Consider the following 19,261-nt stretch of genomic DNA (forward strand, 5'->3'; position numbering starts at 1 on the left):
AGTGTGACCTCCTGGGAAACCCCTCTCGCCACCTTCACTGAGCGCTTCCTCAACTGAGGCATCTACTGTAAAGTCTGTGAGTTGTTTAGTTAATTAATACACAGACTACCAGAGTAACTTAAAACAGGACTTTACTATTCGAAGGTCAGGGCGAATCTGCCAAATAAATCCTGACACAGCACTTATATACCGGTGTGGTCACCGTCGGTATTACAGTATACAGAAGCCAACAAAGTAGTGCCACACCTAAAATAGTTCTCTGAAAGGTGAACGGTTACATACAATGGTTTTCTTAAAGGTAGACGGATACATACACTACAATCCTCCCTTTTTAGCTTACAACATACTTAGTCCCCCATTAAACATAACATATCACAGAATCACAGAAACCTCACAGTGCAGATAGAGGCCATTTCGGCCCATCGAGCCTGCACCGACACATATCCCACCCGATCCCCGTAACCCCTACACCAACACATATCCCACCCTATCCCCGTAACCCCACATATTTAATCCCCCTAACACTAAGGGTCAATTTATCATAGCCAATCAACCTAACCCGCACATCTTTGGACTGTGGGAGGAAACCGGAGCACCCGGAGGAAACCCACGCAAACACGGGGAGAATGTGCAAACTCCACACAGACAGTCACCCGAGGCCGGATTCGAACCCGGGTCCCTGGCGCTGTGAGGCAACAGTGCTAACCACTATGCCACCGTGCTTCATGTAAAACAATTCACAGGTATAATCTATGCGGGAAACAGTTTACAGATTCAGTCTCTGCGGGAACAGTTCACAGATTCAGTCTCTGGTCTTGACTCGGACTGAACAACATCTCTGTGGTGTAGCCGGTTCACATTGCTAGCGTGACTCATCCAATAGTCTTTCCCTTGACTTAACAGCTTGAACTTCCGTCCTGCTGAACCAGCAGTGCTGACTTTTACAAACAGCTGGACTGCCTTGGTAATTTTTCCTACTTGCCAACTGATTTGGCTCCCTTCGTAGGGCCCACGTACATGATCTGGTAGAAGTGATAATGATTTAGATGGTTATCACCTTCTGCTTCGTCTTTTTCTTTTCTGCTTCTTGGAGACTCTCGGGGCTCCCTTATCAGCTGCCAGCTGTAGCGCCACCATCTCCCTATGTTCCTTGGACTTTAAGTGCTTCATCCTGATTTCTGCACTTTGGGAGTTTTCATCACAAGCTGGGCAGACCAAGTCCTCGTAATATTCCGTGTCACTCAACAGGTCATGGTAATATTCGGTGTCGTCCTGAACTAGTCTAGCGAGAGGGCCTGCTACTTCTTCCTTACCCAACTGGACGTTAGCCGACTGTTGTTCCCTCCCTAGACATCTTTCCTGAAGAGACTTCTTCATGCGTTCATATTCATCCCGCTCTTCCTGGGTTTCCTGCAAATCCTTCACTAATGACCTCATTTGTGATTTCAACACTTCCCCTTCCATCGGGAATTGATTGATCGGGCTATTCAATCCTTCTACTGGAGCAGCTGTTTCAACATTCTGTTGTTCACATAGACATGATTCAGCGTACTTTTGGCATCCCAGTAAAATCTGTGTTGCAACCTCAGCTATTTCCATAACTTTTGAGAGCTCCGAACTCCTTCCCTTTGAAGATTGAAGCTCGTGTTCAGATTGTTCCCATTGCAGAGTCTTGTCCCTCAGCATATGAAGGAGTTGGCTGACCGTTAACTCTTCCACGGGAACACTGTGGATCAGAGTCTTCTCCATTTCATCCACCTTTTCCTCCAATGCTTTCACCTTCTTTTCCTCTTGTACTTTGGCTTTCAGCGCTCGGAGAAGTTGCGCCTTGATGCTCTCTAGCTCATGTTCAGGGGCCATTCTTACAGTCTCTGTGTTTCTTACCGTTTCCTTTTCTTCCACTGAAAGGATTCCCAGTTGAATCTGTTCTTCAAGTTGTTGAACCTCGGTCATTGCCGCCTCATATTTGTCTTGGGTTTCCTTCAATATTTTTATGAGTTCTTGGACATCTTGTCTTTCATGTCTTTCACCTCTAATTTCTCATCTATGGATGGAACTTCCACCGATGAGTCTGTCTTGGCCTTGAGCTCATCAAGAATTTCCTGCAGCCTTTGGACTTCTTGCTCATGTTCAACCTTTAGTTGCTCATATGCTTCTACTGAAACTAGCTTTTCGGAGGTTGCCGAGTTAATCCCCTCCAGGATTGTAGCCTGGGCCTGTTCATACTGTTCCTTCAACTTCTCAAACTCTGCTTGTAAGGAGTCGTAGAGAAGAACGGGAATAAAATCCTGGCTTCCTGAAGATTCCTCTTCATTTGCTCCTTCCTGCAAATATTCTAACTCCTGAACAGCATAAGGGAGATGTGATCGGTAATTGGTCACAATGGCTCTATGGTCGCTCTCTGCTTGAGCTAGCTGCTTCTGTTGTCTTTCCAGATTCTCCCATTCGGTGTCATAGAACTTTTTCATTGTTTTCATCTCTTGTTCGAGACGGTAACTCTTGACCCTTAGTGCTAGGGGGATTAAATACGTGGGGTTACTGGGATATGTGTTGGGGTAGGGATTACGGGGATCGGGTGGGATATGTGTCGGTGCAGGCTCGATGGGCCGAAATGGCCTCTATCTGCACTGTGGGGTTTCTGTGAATTCTGTGAACTCACTTGTTCTACTTGCTGTCGTAATTTGAAATAAAGTTGAGTCCGAGCTCGGTGTTCGTCAGTCATGGATATGTCCGTAAACTGAACAGACTCAGAATTCTCTGTCAAACTATGTTGTCGTTGTTCGGTGGAGTTCTGTTCTGAAACTTTGTTCTTCTCTGGAACATAAGCCTTTATGCATGCCTTCGTTCTTCCAACCTTAGTCGGCAAGTCCATTTTAGCCTTGTCTTTCATATTTGGGTTGGTCTTATCGTCATCCGTTTCAGAATCTGAGCTGATTGTCTGCACCGAGTCCTCACTCGTTATGGCTTTTAGATAGTGCCATTCCATGTCTATTTTCTTGATCCACTCCCGTCCCAGAAGTGGTGGTCCTCCCTCAGGTAGTACGTATAAGTTCATTCTTGGGTGTTCTTTACCCCCATCTCTCACCTTGACTCTTATCTTCCCCATGGGGTATACTTTATGCCCCGTGTATGTCTGCAATACGAACTTGGTATCTCTTAAGGGTATGTGTGAGAATAGCCGATGGTAATCCCTTCGATTTATGACTGATAGAGCTGATCCAGTGTCCAACTCCATTTTCACTTGGACTCCAGCTATTTTTAGCATGACCCAGATAGTTTGTAGGTCAGCTTCCTTACTCACATTGTGAATTCTCAGACTGCCCAGCTCCTGGCCGTTTGGGTCTGAGTCCGAATTCTGTTCGTCTGAACTCTTCTCAGCCACCTTGTGTACCTTGTTGTACTTTTCCTGTGATGGCTTCCTTTGGTTGTTGGTCTTCTTCCCTGACCGGCATACCTTAGCTATGTGACCCAGTTTGCCACATTTCCTACATTCCTGGTTCCTAAACCAGCATTGGTTCTGGTCGTGTGTTGTCTTCCCACAACGATAGCATTTTGTTGTACTCGAGGTAATTTGATCCACACTGAGTGCCGCTGCCTTTAGCTGCATTTCCGCAGTTCCCTTCGCTGCGGCTTCGTGCGATGCTGCAATAAGGACAGCCCTGTCAAGTGTAAGGTCGTTCTCTTCGAGTAGTCGCTTTTGCGTTCCTTCCTTTGACAACCCGCACACGAACTTGTCTCGCAATGCCTGTCAGATTCCCTCCAAACTGGCAGTGTTTCGCTAGTCTACGCAGTTCGACCAAGTATTCTGCGTTGCTTTCGTCTTTCCTTTGCGTTCTCGCATAGAATTTGAATCGTTCCGCCAACATCAACGGTGTGGGGTTCAAGTGATCCTTCAGAACAGTCACAATATCATCGAAAGTCTGATCCGCCGGTTTAGCTGGTGCTAGTAGATGCTTCAAGAGCCCGTATGTCTTCGCGCCCATCGAGTTTAGCAAGGTTATAGCTTTGTCATCTTCTTCTATTTTATTGGCCTCACAATAGATCTCAATGCGTTCCACATACGTGGCCCAGTCTTCTACCTCGGAATTAAAATCGTTGATGTTACCACGCTTAGGCATCTTCCTCTCTTCCTGATAACACCACGAATTATTTCTTTAAATTTTCTTTTATTTTTTATTTTTTATTTTTTTCCAAGATGGCGGTTCCCGCGAAAATGGCGGTTTCCCGCGCTTATCTTCTCTCCCCGCCCACTTCAATGGCGGTTTCCTGCTTCTGTCTTCTTCCCCGCCTAATGGCGGCTTCCCGCGTTTCTTCCCTAGCGGGAGGGGTACACTTTCCCCACGGGCGACGGCCGCTGGCTTTCAGGTTCACAGCCTGCGCGTCGGCTTCAGGGCTTTCCCTTTTCTCGGCAGGGCAACCGGCGCTGGGTACACCCCGTTGACGGCGAACAGTTTCAGCCGCTGGGCTGGCTCTCGCTCGGTTCCCCTTGCTCGGGCTCTGTCTCTCTCCCGCTCGCTCGGCTCTACCGGCGCTGGGTACACCCCGTTGACGGAGAACAGTTTCAGCCGCTGGACTGGCTCTCGCTCAGTTCCCCCTTGGTCGGCTCTGCCTCTCCCGCTCACTCGGCTCCCAATCGCGCCTCCCAGCCCTCTCGCAGTCCGGTGCTTCCCTCCCCGGCTGCGGCTGAGTTTATCTCTTCCCGCGCCTACGCTCCCGGTCGCAGCGCTTCGTGGCTTCGGTCGCTGCCCGGCCTTTTTCGCCGGTCGCGGTCTAGCTGTCTCACGACGCCGTTGCGTCCCCCAGCCTGTCTGTACCGCAGCTTCCTTGCTCCACGCTGCCCCAGTCTCAGCGCCTCTGGACCCGACTTCTGTCCGGCTCCTTTCCCCCTCGACCGTGGTCGAGTGCACCGCCCTTATCCTCCGGTTATTCTTTTTACTTTCCCTTACTCACAGCCACCGTGGCCGCCTTGCTTCTCATGCTGATCGGCTCACTCCTCACCGTGGCAGAAGGGACAGTCAGTGCCTGTTGCTGATGGAAGTCTTTGTCTCTAACTTCTTCTTCCTTTCTAGTTCTGCAGCCTCGAGTTTTCTCCCAGCAGAACGACGAGGGCGGTTGCCTCTTCTCGACGCTCGTTAACTGCTTCGGAAGTATTGTTGCCGCAGGGTACGATCGGACTCGTCGCCACTGTAAAGTCTGTGAGTTGTTTAGTTAATTAATACACAGACTACCAGAGTAACTTAAAACAGGACTTTACTATTCGAAGGTCAGGGCGAATCTGCCAAATAAATCCTGACACAGCACTTATATACCGGTGTGGTCACCGTCGGTATTACAGTATACAGAAGCCAACAAAGTAGTGCCACACCTAAAATAGTTCTCTGAAAGGTGAACGGTTACATACAATGGTTTTCTTAAAGGTAGACGGATACATACACTACATCTACCAGAAGCATGGGAGCCATTTTTGTCCTGCCCTTCTGGATATTACATGAGGCCGCCCAACAGCAGCAGCAACAACAGTTGCGCCAAGCTGCTGCTGCCCCACCTGAGGATGCACAGGCCAGAAGGGGTCAGCGCATGGAAGGCCGACGGCGCAGGAGATACCCCCCAAACAGGGTCTACAGACGCAGGGTCAGCTACCTCAACATGTCTGAGCAGCAGTGCCAAAGGCGGCTCCGACTTTCGCGAGAGATAGTGGCTGACATCTGCGCAATACTGCAGCAAGACCTGGAGCCCAGAGGAGCAGCTGGACACCCCTTATCAGTGGCCGTCAAAGTCACCATCGCACTCAACTTTTTTGCCTCAGGCTCATTCCAGGGATCAGCGGCAGACATCAGCGGCATCTCCCAGGCGGCCGCACACACCTGCATCAAGCGGGTAACCGATGCCCTCTTTGCCATCGCGCACAATCACATCCATTTCACCAAGGATCGAGCAAGTGTCATGGCGAGAGCGGTTGGATTTGCTAATCTTGCAGGCTTTCCAAGGGTGCAGGGCATCGTTGATTGCACACATGTGGCCCTTAAGGCTCCCCATCGCAATCCTGGTATTTTTGTCAACCGCAAGGGCTTCCACTCCCTCAACGTTCAGCTGGTGTGTGACCACAAGAAGGAAATTTTGCATGTTTGTGCCAAGTACCCTGGCAGTTGCCATGACTCCTTCATACTGCGCCAGTCTACTGTACCTCCGCTATTCAGTCCGCCACACCCACTTAACGGATGGCTACTTGGAGACAAGGGCTATCCCTTGAGGACGTGGCTATTGACGCCGCTGAGGAGGCCAGCCAACGCAGCTGAGGAGAACTACAACTCCAGCCACCTTTCCACCAGAGCCATGATCGAGCAGACCATTGGTCTGCTGAAGATGCGCTTCAGATGCCTGGATAGATCAGGTGGAGCCCTGCAATACTCAGCAGCCAGGGTCTCCAGGATCGTTGTGGTTTGCTGTGTGCTTCACAACATGGCACAGCGTCGTGGCTTGCAGATGGCCGAGGACCAAGTGGCTCCTGACATATCCTCCTCAGATGAGGAGGAGGAGGAGGGGGAGGAGGAGAGCGAAGACGAACATCTTGCAGAGGTTCATCAACCAGCGGCAGCAGTGCGCGAGAACATTGGTGGCCGGCATGCAAGGAACGCGCTCATATTGGGCAGATTTGCTGAGCCTCGCCCATGAGGGACTATTGCCTCGCATCCTTTTACCGGAGCACTGACAATAGCCAGGAACCAGCTGACTTCTAGCGATGTGACCACCATACTGACCTCAAAGTGAAAGTCCCATTCGCGAAATGACACACGCCACAACTACAGCAGTAGCCAACAGATGATTTATTAACATTATTCTGATGGCTTTCAACCATAACACATTAAATTCCACCCAAGTGACTACCCTTGTGACTATTTGTGCAGTTTCTTTCTCTTACGCGTGCTCCTACGTAGTGGTTCCCCAGTGGCATCAGCAGATGTGGAGGCCCCTTGCTCACTTCCTTGCTGCTCCTGTCTGGACACCTTTGGCGGGCGTCCTCTGGGGTTGCGAGCCTGTAAGGGCTGCGCAACAGTCTGCTGCTCCTGCGGCTGTGCAGGGGTTGAGACGCCGATCTCACTTGGGTGCTGACTCAGGTGGGGCTCTGACCGAGGACTTGTCAGTGGCATGGAAGTTTGAGCGCTTGGAGAGGAGCCCCCACCTCCTTGTTCTCTGCCACCATCATCCCTCTCATGGGTCAGGTCCCCCTCAGCGCTTGCAAGTGACGAGAGAGCACCTTGCTGCACATCAGGGGAGCCATGGGGACCCGTGTCGGGACTGGCAGTCCTTCTCAGAGGGACTGCCATGAAGGTCTGGTTTCTCTGTTCAATAGCTGCCCATCGCTCCTCCAGAGGTGTCAGTCTAGTCTGAACACTCACCATGTTTTCAACACTCGCGCGACTTATCTCCTCCATGGCCGTAGCCAGCCTTTCCACGGAGGTGCCATCCTTTCCGTGGTAATGCGTTGATGCGCCAATGACTCCACAAAGGCTCTGCTCATGTTAGCGACGGACTCCTCCATTCGCTCCACACTCGCAGCAACCCTGGAGACAAAACCTGCCAGAGACTCCTGCATATTTTCCTGGAGTGCCATCACCGTTGATACTGTGGATGGACCCAGAGGCAGAGGGTCGACATGCAGCTGAGCCGAGCTGGGAGAGTGCTGCACCCTCCGACTAGGACTCTCCACTGCTGTCCCTGTCTCCACCATCTGCTGAGGCTCACTTGTGAGCTGTGATACACCAGGTGACAACACTACTCTATGTCCCGAAGGTCCCACCGAGGTGTGAGTGTCTGCGCTGGTGCTGGGTGCGTTGCCTTCTGCTGACGCTGCGCCCTCAGAGGTTGCAGCTTCTTCTGAGGAGTCTGGATGCTGAGGCTGAACCTCCTCCTGCGTCCTGGAGACGGGAGCTTGCGATGGTCCTGTGGGGGGGTAAAGGAAAGTGTCAGAGATGAGAGGCCAGGGTTACCTGCACAGTGCTTATTGCAGATGATCAGAGGTCCATCTGCTAGAGCTTCCAAGTCATTATCAGCGAGTCATGCAATGCAATTGAGAGAGAGTTGGAAAACTCTTCTGTCACCAGCTTGCTCTGCTGCACTGGTCTCTCCGTCCCCCACTTGTGTGTCGTCCTGGATGCTGACGATCTCCAGGATCGCCTCCTCCCATGGGGTCAGCTGGGCTAAGGAGGCTGCCCCTCCCCCTGTCCTGGCTCGCTCGCTTCGGTTGTGAGCTCTCTTTTCCTGCAATGGGGGAGACAAGTGGAGTTTGAGCGAGAATGAAGGAGTGAGTGTAGAGAATCGATGGCATAGATGCTTAGAAGGAGAGAAAGATGGAGTGAGATGGCAAGACCAAGGGCCCTCCCTATGTGATGTAAGTTGTTTTCATAGCATGACAGTGATAGGGAGTGTGAGGGCTGCATAGTCCATTAGTTAGGTGAATGTGACCATAGAGAGGGAGTGGGAAAGGGTGCATGGATGTCAGTGTCAAGTGGGATGTGGAGGAAGAGATTGGTAAAGCTGAGAGCTGGTGAGGAAAGGCAATGGGGATCAGATTAAGAGTGATGGGAACATGATACTCACTTTTCCAGTGCGCAGAAGGTCATGGAAGCGTTTCCGACACTGGATCCATGTTCTGCTGGTATTCGAGCTGGCGTTCACCTGCTCTGCCACCCTCAGCCACACAGCCTTGGTTTGCTGGGATGGCTTCTTCCTCCCCGAGGAGGGGAAGAGCACCTCCCTGCTCTCTGTCGCTCCCTCCACCAATGCCTGGAGGGCTGCCTCGTCAAATCTGGGGGATGCCTTACTCCGATGTGTCGCCGTGATTGATGATGGTAGCAGCAGCTGCCAGGGCCAGAAGCTTGGCAGTCTGCTGAAGTGAGCAAGGCTTGTGGAAGCCCTTAAATGAAGCAGCAGTGATGATGTAATCGGAGGCGAGCTTCCCACCTGAAAAGCTCACTGGCTAGGGGTTCCCACACGTGGGGAATCAATTGGGCTATAAAATCAAAATTGCATCAATTTCCCACATCGTTCAGGATTCGTGTGGGAAACACGAAATGTGGGGAACACGACCCCAACCCGCCCCCGTAGCAAAATCCAGCCCACTGTGTAGAAAGCCTATTACTGCCTAATTTTATTTTAAAGAAGAGAATTTTTGATGTCCAACTGAGTATCACTGAGTATAGATTTTTTTTTAATCTTTCATTCCTGGGATGTGGGCGTCACTCACAAGGACAGCATTTATTGCCTTCGAGAAGGTGGTAGTGGTGAGCCGCCTTCTTGAACCGCTGTAGTCCGTGTGGTGAAGGTACTCCCACAGGACAAGGGCAGCAGGCGCATGGGAACACCACCACCTCCAAGTTCCCCTCCAAGTCACACACCATCCTGACTTAGAAGCATTCCGCCGATCCTTCATTATCGCTGGGTTAAAATCCTGGAACTCCCTACCTAACAATACTGTGGGAGTACCATCACCACACGGACTGCAGCAGTTCAAGAAGACGGCTCACCACCACCTTCTCAATGGCAATTAGGGATGGGCAATAAATGCTGGCCTTGCCAGCGACGCCCACATCCCATAAACAAATTTTAAAAATGTAAAAAATTGGGGGTGCAGCCTACATAAAATATTTTCAGATGTGGGTAATGCACCCCAAATATAGTTTGGGGTGTGGCCTATATGCAGGGGGACCTATTTATCAATATTGCATTCTGATCTAATTAGCAGCCAACTCAAGTGAAGCATTGGCTTGGACTGTTTTGGAAGCGGTCAACTTCCTGCCTCTCGGTTGGGAGCAGCGCACAGAATAGGGCTCGCTCTTAAGAGAAGGAAATTATGTTAAAAATGCCGGGTGGGACAGAATGATTTTCCAAGCCCAATACAGCACGGCTGTCTATACTGAGGGAATGAAATCTATCCAATTTCAAACGAGCTGCTCTCTATCAATGTCACTCTGAGCTGGCTGATAGGAGGTTGACTCTCACTTCATTGGCGCCTCTCCCAGCTGGGGTGGGGGAACTTGGCAGAGTGGGAAAAATCAAACCTGTACACCATGGCGCTGCATGTTCAGTGTTCCTGTGCCACTAGCTGCAGGACTTTCAAAACCTTCCTTCTTTTTGCCATTGAGGTTCTATTTTGTGACAAAACTGAGTTGGACATGGGGAAAAGAAAACAAGTCTGCTAACTGGAGACGGTTGGTTGGTATATTGGGGAGCTGGCCAAGACTAGGGGCAGGAATCCTGAGTTTGAATTTCCAGGTGTTCAACCTTTCATCTTTCCAAGGTGCAGAGAATGTTTTCCACCTCATAGGATGCAGGGGGAGAGCAGGAATGTGCGTTGCCTATCTTTGAAGTATTGCCAATAAAAACCAGAGATCAACACCATCTTGTACTACCATCTATTGATGTCAAGATAAATGTTTCTCTCTAGCATTATTAACACTGCTTAAAGGTGTATGAGGGAAGCCCTGTGAATGTCCCTCCTCCTTGTTTGTTCGGCAGTGCCACAGATGAGACCAGGAGCTGACTGTGTGGGAAATCATGTGTGTTCTTACATTTTACCAATCTGTGCTTTTCTTTCTTGTTCTAACGAGAGACAAGGGATGAATTCTATGAAGTGATAGAATAGGATTTATATAGGCTTTGGACTGGAGGTTTCTTTTTTTTTTTAAAGTGCTCCTCAGTTATTTATTTTATCTAATTAAATCCAAGCTAAGCTCTTCCTATAGAAAATTGGCCAGCTTTTCAACTCAAGTGTGTGTCTGTACCCAAACATTCCTTGCCGCTTACATGAAATGAATCTGGGGCAATTTAAATTCAGTTTCTATTAAGAATGGGCCCATGGATCCATTCTATGGCCCCTAATTGGCAAACCTAAGAGAGGCCACAGAATGGTTGGTTTGGGTAGTGGAACACTGGTGCAGTAGAGGATGCTCTTCGGAGGTTGGGACGTTGTTGAAGGCTTTTATCTGTATTTAAATGTGCAATACCTGACCTAGAAGTGCTTGGGGTGCCCAAAATGAAGAGTGTTCCATTCCCCAACACTAACATCCCTTACCTTGAAGAGCAGAAAATCAGCACAGAAAAGCAATTAAAAAAATATCCGCTCCACAAAAAACTCAAAACTATCTCAGGAACAGATGTACCTGGTCGAAAGAGAGAGACTGCGGGAGCTCCGTTCATAGCTGATGTTACTCGCAATGGGGATGAGCGACGTGTAGGACGTGAGTTTTGATACATCAGTACTGGCGTCCCCCAAAGCGGGGAGGTTTTGAACCCTGCAGAAAGAGCATTTATTAATACTAAGTTAATTTCCTCCCGGCTGAAAATGGTTCAAAATATTCATCTCTCAAATCTGTTCCCTTCCCTCCTTTCCCATCAAGACAGATACCTTGCAGCGCAGTCTTTCATAAGTCACTTTGATATTAATAATCCACATAATATTCTAGGCTGGCACTTCAGTGCAGTACTGAGGGCGTGATGCAGTGTCGGAGGTGCCGTCCTTTAACTTCTGCCTGCTTTGCTCTGCATTTAAATGTGCAATACCTGACCTAAGAGAGAAGGATGTAAAAGATCCTGCGGCACTATTCGAAGATGACACGGGGAGTTTCCCAGTGCCCTGGGCAACACCTCAACCAACACCACCAAAAATAGATTAACTGGTCATTTATCTGATTGCTGTTTGGGGAACCTTGCTGTGCATAAATTGGTTGCCACATTTGCACGTAAAACAACAGTGATTGCACTTCAAAAGTAATTCATTGGCTGTACAGTGCTTTGGGACATCCCGTGGATGTGAAAGGTGCTATATAAATGCAAGTTCTTTTCTTTTATATTATTCTGGTGCTGTGCTACTACCTCCCCCCACGCTTCCACCTCACCCCAGCTCCCAAAAAGCGGGTCCTGAACCAGGTCATTCGCAACCTTGGTGGTGTATTTGACCCCGAGATGAGCTTCCAATCACATATCCGCTCCATCACCAAGACTGCCTACTTCCACCTTCGTAACATCGCTCAGTCATCTAGAAAAGCATACAATACATCCAAAAGTCTTTTAAATAAGTCTGAGGTTTTATCCCTAACTATCCCACGCAGAATCCATTCCAAGTACCGACCACATTTTGCATGAACTGCCAGACATCTTTCCTAAATTTGTCTCTCAGTACTTTGACCCTGTACTGCCTTGTCCTACTGGCATAACTGCCATAGACCCTCCATAAACGTGAACTCATCCAAAACTCTGCTGCCCGTACCCTAATCTACACCAAGTCCCATTCACTCATCACCCCTGTGCTCGCTGACCTACATTGGCTCCTGGTCAGGCAACGCCTTGATTTTAAAATTCTCATCCTCGATTTCAAATCCCTCCATGGCCTCGCCCCTCCCTATCTCTGTAACCTCCTCCAGCCCTATAACCCTCTGAGATCTCTGCGCTCCTCCAATTCCGGCCTCTCACGCAGCCTCGATTTTAATCGCTCCACCATTGGCAACTGTGCTTTCAGCTGCCTGGGCCCTAAGCTCTGGAATTTCCATCCTAAACCTCTTCACCTATCAACCTGTCTCGCCTCCTTTAAGACGCTCCTTAAAACCTACCACTTTGACCAAGCTTTTGGTCCCAATATTTTCTTATGTGGCTCGTGTCATAACGTGTTTGATAATGCTCCTGTGAAGCGCCTGCGATGTTTTTACTACGTTAAAGGCGATATATACATGTAAGTTGTTGCCCTGTACAGCTGGCAGCAACAGCAAAATAAACCTGGCAGATTCACTAATGCTGGCGACGAGGAAGATCCAGTAAGACAATTGTGCAGCCAAGTGTGAGAATTGGCACTGAATTGAGAAACCTAGGTAAAGTAGCAAGAGTTATAGTTCAGGATACCACTGAGGTTCAAAAGAGTTAAATCAAGAAGTAAATCATTAGGTGACGCCAGGCTTAGACTTGAAGTGTAAGGAATTCTGCAGTTTTGAGGTCCTGGGAAAGCATTAGTCAGGAGATGGTATGGTGAGTTTTGATTTCAACATATTGAAGAGGCAGGGAGGAACAAGAGCATGTAGGACAGTGAATTTAGAATAGAAAGGAAAGCTGTGAGAAGCAATGACCATAGGAGTATTAATAAAAGAGAGATATCACAGAATCACAGAATCACAGAAACCCCACAGTGCAGATAGAGGCCATTTCGGCCCATCGAGCCTGCACCGACACATATCCCACCCTATCCCCGTAACCCCACGTATTTAATCCCCCTAACACTAAGGGTCAATTTATCATAGCCAATCAACCTAACCCGCACACCTTTGGACTGTGGGAGGAAACCGGAGCACCCGGAGTAAACCCACGCAAACACGGGGAGAATGTGCAAACTCCACACAGACAGTTGCCCGAGGCCGGATTCGAACCCGGGTCCCTGGCGCTGTGAGGCAACAGTGCTAACCACTATGCCACCGTGAGAGAGAAAGAGAGAGAGAGAGGGGTTTGAGGGTTGCGCTGAGCCATGGTTTAATTGAATGGTGGAACAAGCCCGAGGGGCTGAATGGCCGACTCCTGTTCCTATATGAGGGATCATCTATCAGATGACAACGTTTTCTCATATCCTGTCTAGGAGTATGTGGTACCCAGATATGGGGCCAGTATTCAAGGTTTGGGGCTAGCTCAGCTTTATAAAGAGTCAAGAGATGTTGAGCAGAAAAGGACTGTCAACATAAAATAAGGATTGTGCTACTTGGAGACAGGTTCTGTGTCATGGTTTCCCATGCTGAGTGGGCAGGGAGGTACCCTGCTCCCAGGCATACACCAATGTCACTCTCAAACCAACTGATAGGAGCTGCAAAACAAACCTTACATTTATATAGTGCCTTTCATGCAAAATATCTCAAAGTACCTTGGAAAGAAAGATCTTGGATTTATACAGCGCATTATCACAAAGTGCTTAATTTTCAATTACAGTAGTTACTTTTTGAAGTCTAATCACTGTTGTTATGTATCTGACAAGATAAAGTCCTATAAATAGAAAAATAACACGAACAACCAGTTAAACTTTTTTTCACTGAGGGAGAAATGTTGGCCAGGACATCTTCCCTCCGGTGCCCTGGGATCTTTTACATCCACCTGAATAGGACCTTGGTTGAACATTTCATCTGAAAGATGGAACCTTGGACAACGCAGCACTCTCTCAGTATAGCACTGAAGTGTCAGCCTAGAATATGTGCTCAAATCTTGGAGCAGGACCTGATATCAGAAACTTCTGACTCAGACGGAAGCACTAAATCTGTTTTCAGCTGTTGTTAGCTGAGGGAGAAACAATGCATAAGACAACTGCTCCCATGAGATCTTTCATGTCCATTGAAAACGGCAGATATAATTTCGGTCTAGTGTCTCATCTGTGGGACGACACCTGCAAATAAGGCATTGCTCCATCAGAACAGCGTGCATTATGTGCAACGTTACAGCTTGCAATTCACTTGTCAAGACTGACACTCCAGTGCAGTATTGAGGGATTGCTGCATTGTCAGAAATACCGTTCCTCAGATGAGACCAAAGCCCCATTTGCCTGTTTCAGTGGTTCAGGTGGATGTTAAAGATCTTACTGTGAAGGAACTGATTGATGCTTTGGAAGGGTAGGCTAGATGGACCAATAGCTTTCTCCTGCCAGAACATTACTATGTTACCAAGTTAAACTGGCTGTCACGTTTACCCAATAGCAGTCACTGCATTTCAAAAATAACTCATGAGAATTCATTGGCCCGTATTTTCTGATGCCTACGGGTGTGTACGCGCTGTGTACACACCCGTAGGGACATCGGAAATGCCGGTTTCAGGCACGTGAAGCGCATGCGCTGAAAACCAACATTTCCGATCTGTCAAGAATGCTCTTGACAGATCGGACGCCTGCCTTAGAGAAGGGCCTCTGCGGGTGGAGAGTTTCGCTGTCTGCAGAACCTCCGCCCGCTGAAAACCCTTAGAAATCTTACGCCTGGTAAAAGGCCTGCTTTTACCAGCATAAAAGTTGAAAAAAGTGGAAATTTTTTTTTTCCCCCCACTCATTTATAATTTAAAAATACTTTTAAAAAAAAACATTTATTTTTAGCCCCATAAAAAACTTTAATTATTTTTTTCAAAAAATTTAATTTTTGTTTAAAATATTTAATTTAATGTAATATTAACTCATTTTTAAAAGGTGATGGTTTTTAAAAAATGTATTTAATGTTTGTGTCTTTTTGGGGTGATCTCCATTCATACTTTTGAAGGGTCCATCTGTCAAAAATATGAAGGGAGATTCCCTTCTCCTATTGGCTGGCCTGGCCCACGTGATCCCAGGGACGCGTGCGAACTGCATACGCCTCGGGGATACATGGGTCCTGCGCATTTCGACTGTGCAGAGGCCCAGCATCGGAAGTGTCCGGACTTCGGGAGCCCTCGGGTAAGAGTGTAGATTTTTTCCCCGATAGGAGGCATTCGCAGGCAGGAAGCCTCCTATCGGAAATTATGGGCCATTGAATATGAAGCATTTCTGTGAGATGTGCTAAGGTATTACATAAATGTAAGTCTTTCTTTCTCTCTGTCAGTATTCTCTCTCCTTCTCTGTGGGAATGTGAATAGCCTTCCCTCGCCATCTGTCCCTCATTCTTCCAATTGGTCCAAGATTGGGAACCAACTGTGCAGTGAACTAGTCCCAAACCTGTATCCTATCACTCCATACCACAATATATAACTGAAAAGCACCAGCAGGACTCCACGCTCAAATATATGTTTCTTGTACTACAAAAATTGATCTAATAATTAAAAGGGAAATGCTACCATCAATAATATATTAAAAATCCGTTACATTTATGGTTGACCACAACATTGATGCTTCATTGCACAATGCCACACATAATAAATACTTAATTAAACTGTGGTCCTTCTAAGTTCTGAAAACCTGATGTGGGACCCACAATTACATTCAGAACCCCTGGGCTATGGAGAATAACAATATGCTCTTGATCCCTATCCAGTCAGTCCTGCTGGATGGTACATACGTTTGGACCAGGCTCAACTTCTCATGCCTCCATAACTTAATAACCTGCTCACACGTAAAGGGGGCCATTTTAACCTAACTTGCCCAGCGGCATCGGTTGCGAGGATGGTTTTACACCACACCCGAAGTCAATGGACTGTAATATCGAGCGGGGTGCAAATCCAGCATTGCACCCAATCCCGTTGGTTTCCCGCCCAGCGAGTTAGGTGATGGTTGCTGCCTTAGTGTCAAGGCTCAAACGTGAAGAAAGGCTGAGATGCCAGAGGGCTGCAGATATCTGTGGAACCACACGTTTTAACATAACACCATGCTTTCAGGAGAGGAAGAGGAAAAAAAAACCAAGGTAAACAGGCAAGTTGACAGTTTTTTTTCGCAGTCACAAAGCAGGAGCACTCATGAATGGCACTGATCCTCCAGCCGTCAGCTAACACTATACTATCCCTCAGTGAGTTAGGAGTTTACATATGCACTGCAGCACCACATAGAAAGGTCAGAGACCCAAGTGGAAAAAGTATATATTCCAAGTCCCTAGTGAGTGACGGAAACCTTTGCCGCCAATTCTTTCATTCAGTCAGCAGTTTGCACAGCTAGTACAGAGTAAGGCGCAGTGACATTGCTGCAGGCAGCAGTGAGACTTCTTTGAAGAGCAGGATTTTGCAGTACTAGCCAACCAAAACGGTCAGTGTATGGAAGGCACCTCATGAATCAACCTGTGTACAGTACTTCCATTTTCAATCACAGCATTAACTGTTTACAGCATAAATTTACATAGAAACAGAAACATAGAAGATAGGAGCAGGAGTAGGCCATTCAGCCCCTCGAGCCTGCTCCGCCATTTAATGAGATCATGGCGGATCATCCAAATTCAGTACCCTGTCCCTGCTTTCTCCCCATATCCCTTGATCCCTTTAGCCTTAAGAAATATATCTAACTCCTTCTTGAATATATTTAATGAATTGGCCTCAACTGCCTTTTGTGGTAGAGAATTCCATAGGTTCACCACTCTCTGGGTGAAGAAATTCCCCATCTCTGTCCTAAATGGCTTACCCCTTATCTTTAGTCTGTGACCCCTGGTTCTAGACTCCCCCGCCATCGGGAACATCCTTCCTGCATCGAGTCTGTCTAGTCCTGTTAGAATTTTATAAGTTTCAATGAGATCCCTCTCATTCTTCTAAACTCCAGTGACTATAAGCCCAATCGACCCAATCTCTCCTCATACGTCATTCCTGCCATCCCAGGTATCAGTCTGGTGAATCTTCGCTGCACTCCCTCCAGGGCAAGAACATCCTTCCTCAGATAAGGCAACCAAAACTGCACACAATACTCAAGGTGCGGTCTCACCAAGGCCCTGTACAACTGCAGCAAGATATCCTTGCTCCTGTGCTCGAATCCTCTCGCTATGAAGGCCAATGTACCATTTGCCTTCTTAATCGCCTGCTGCACCTGCATGCTTACCTTCAGCGACTGGTGCACAAGGACACCCAGGTCTCATTGCACTTCCCCTTCTCCCTATCTATTGCCGTTCAGATAATAATCTGCCTTCCTGTTTTTGCTACCAAAGTGGATAACCTCACATTTATCCACATTGTACTGCATCTGCCATGCATCTGCCCAATCACCCAACCTGTCCAAATCATACTGGAGTTTCTCTGCATCCTACTCACAGCACACCCAGCTTTGTGTCGTCTGCAAACTTGGAGATATTACATCTAGTTCCCTCGTCTAGATCATTAATATATATTGTGAATAGCTGGGGTCCTAGTACCGATCCCTGCGGTACCCCACTAGTCACTGCCTGCCACTCGGAAAAAGACCCATTTATTCCAACTCCTTGCTTCCTGTCTGCCAACCAGTTCTCTATCCAAGTCAGTACCTTACCCCCAATCCCATGCACTTTAACTTTGCACGCTAATCTCTTATGTGGGACCTTATCGAAAGCCTTCTGAAAGTCCAAATACACCACATCCACTGGTTCTCCCTTATCTATTCTACCAGTTACATCCTCAAAAAATTCCAGTAGATTAGTCAAGCACGATTTACTTTTTGTAAATCCATGTTGACTTTGTCCGATCCTGTCGCTGTTTTCCAAGTGCTCTGCTATTACATCTTTTATAATGGGCTCCAGCATTTTCCCCACTACCGATGTCAGGCTTACCGGTCTGTAATTCCCCGTTTTCTCTCTACCACCTTTTTTAAATAGTGGGGTTACATTAGCTACCCTCCAATCCATGGGAACTGTGCCAGAGTCTATAGAATTTTGGAAGATGGCCAGCAATGCATCTACTATTTCTAGGGCCACTTCCTTAAGTACCCTAGGATGTAGATTATCAGGCCCTGGGGATTTATCAGCCTTCAATCCCGTCAATTTCCCTAACACCATTTCCCTACAAATACTGATTTCTTTCAGTTCCTCCCTCTCATTAGACCCCATGTTCCCCGACATCTCTGGGAGGTTATTTGTGTCCTCCTTTCTGAAGACAGAACTGAAGTATATATTTAATTGGTCAGCCATTTCTTTGTTCCCCATTATAAATTTCCCCTGATTCTGACTGCAAGGGACTTACGCTTGACTTCACCAATCTTTTTCTCTTCACATATCTACAGAAGCTTTTACAGTTTTTATGTTCCCTGCAAGCTTACTCTCATACTCTATTTTCCCCCTCTTAATTAATCCTTTTGTCCTCCTTTGCTGAATCCTAAACTGCTCCCAATCCTCAGGTTTGCTGTTTTTTCTGGCCAATTTATATGTCCTCTCCTTGGATCTTACGCTATCCCCAATTTCCCTCGTTAGCCACGGTTGCGCCACCTTTTTTGTTTTATTTTTATGCCAGACAGGAATGAACAAATTCTGTAGTTCATCCATGTGATTTTAAATGTTTGCCATTGCCTATTCACCATCAACCCTTTAAGTAACGTTCCCCAATCCATCCTAGCCAACTCGCGTCTCATATCATCGTAGTTTCCTTTATTTAAATTCAGGACCCTAGTCTCTGAGTCAACTACTTCGCTCTCCATCTTAATGAAGAATTCTATCATATTATGATCGCTCCTCCCCAAGGGGCCTCACACAACAAGATTGCTAATCAATCCTTTCTCATTACATAATACCCAGTATAAGATGGCCTGATCTCTAGTTGGTTCCTCAACATATTGGTCCAGGAAACCATCCCGTATACATAGAAACATATAGAAACATAGAAGATAGGAGCAGGAGTAGGCCATTCGGCCCCTTGA

The 19,261-nt window shown here is 47.6% G+C and overlaps 1 protein-coding gene across 1 annotated transcript in view; it reads right to left on the bottom strand.

Moving 5' to 3' along the window:
- Positions 1-19,261, bottom strand: part of lrguk (leucine-rich repeats and guanylate kinase domain containing) — a 146,015-nt gene that overhangs the window by 11,741 nt on the left and 115,013 nt on the right. Inside the window, exon 17 of the mRNA XM_086010866.1 lies at positions 11,160-11,291. Within this exon, the coding sequence (XP_085866992.1) occupies positions 11,160-11,291 (132 nt within the window). The remainder of the gene's footprint in view (positions 1-11,159; positions 11,292-19,261) is intronic.

The sequence above is a fragment of the Somniosus microcephalus genome, chromosome 17 (assembly GCF_052327205.1).
Source record: "Somniosus microcephalus isolate GS21.2 chromosome 17, FLI_Smic_1.0, whole genome shotgun sequence".
In the NCBI taxonomy this organism is placed as follows: Eukaryota; Metazoa; Chordata; class Chondrichthyes; order Squaliformes; family Somniosidae; genus Somniosus; species Somniosus microcephalus.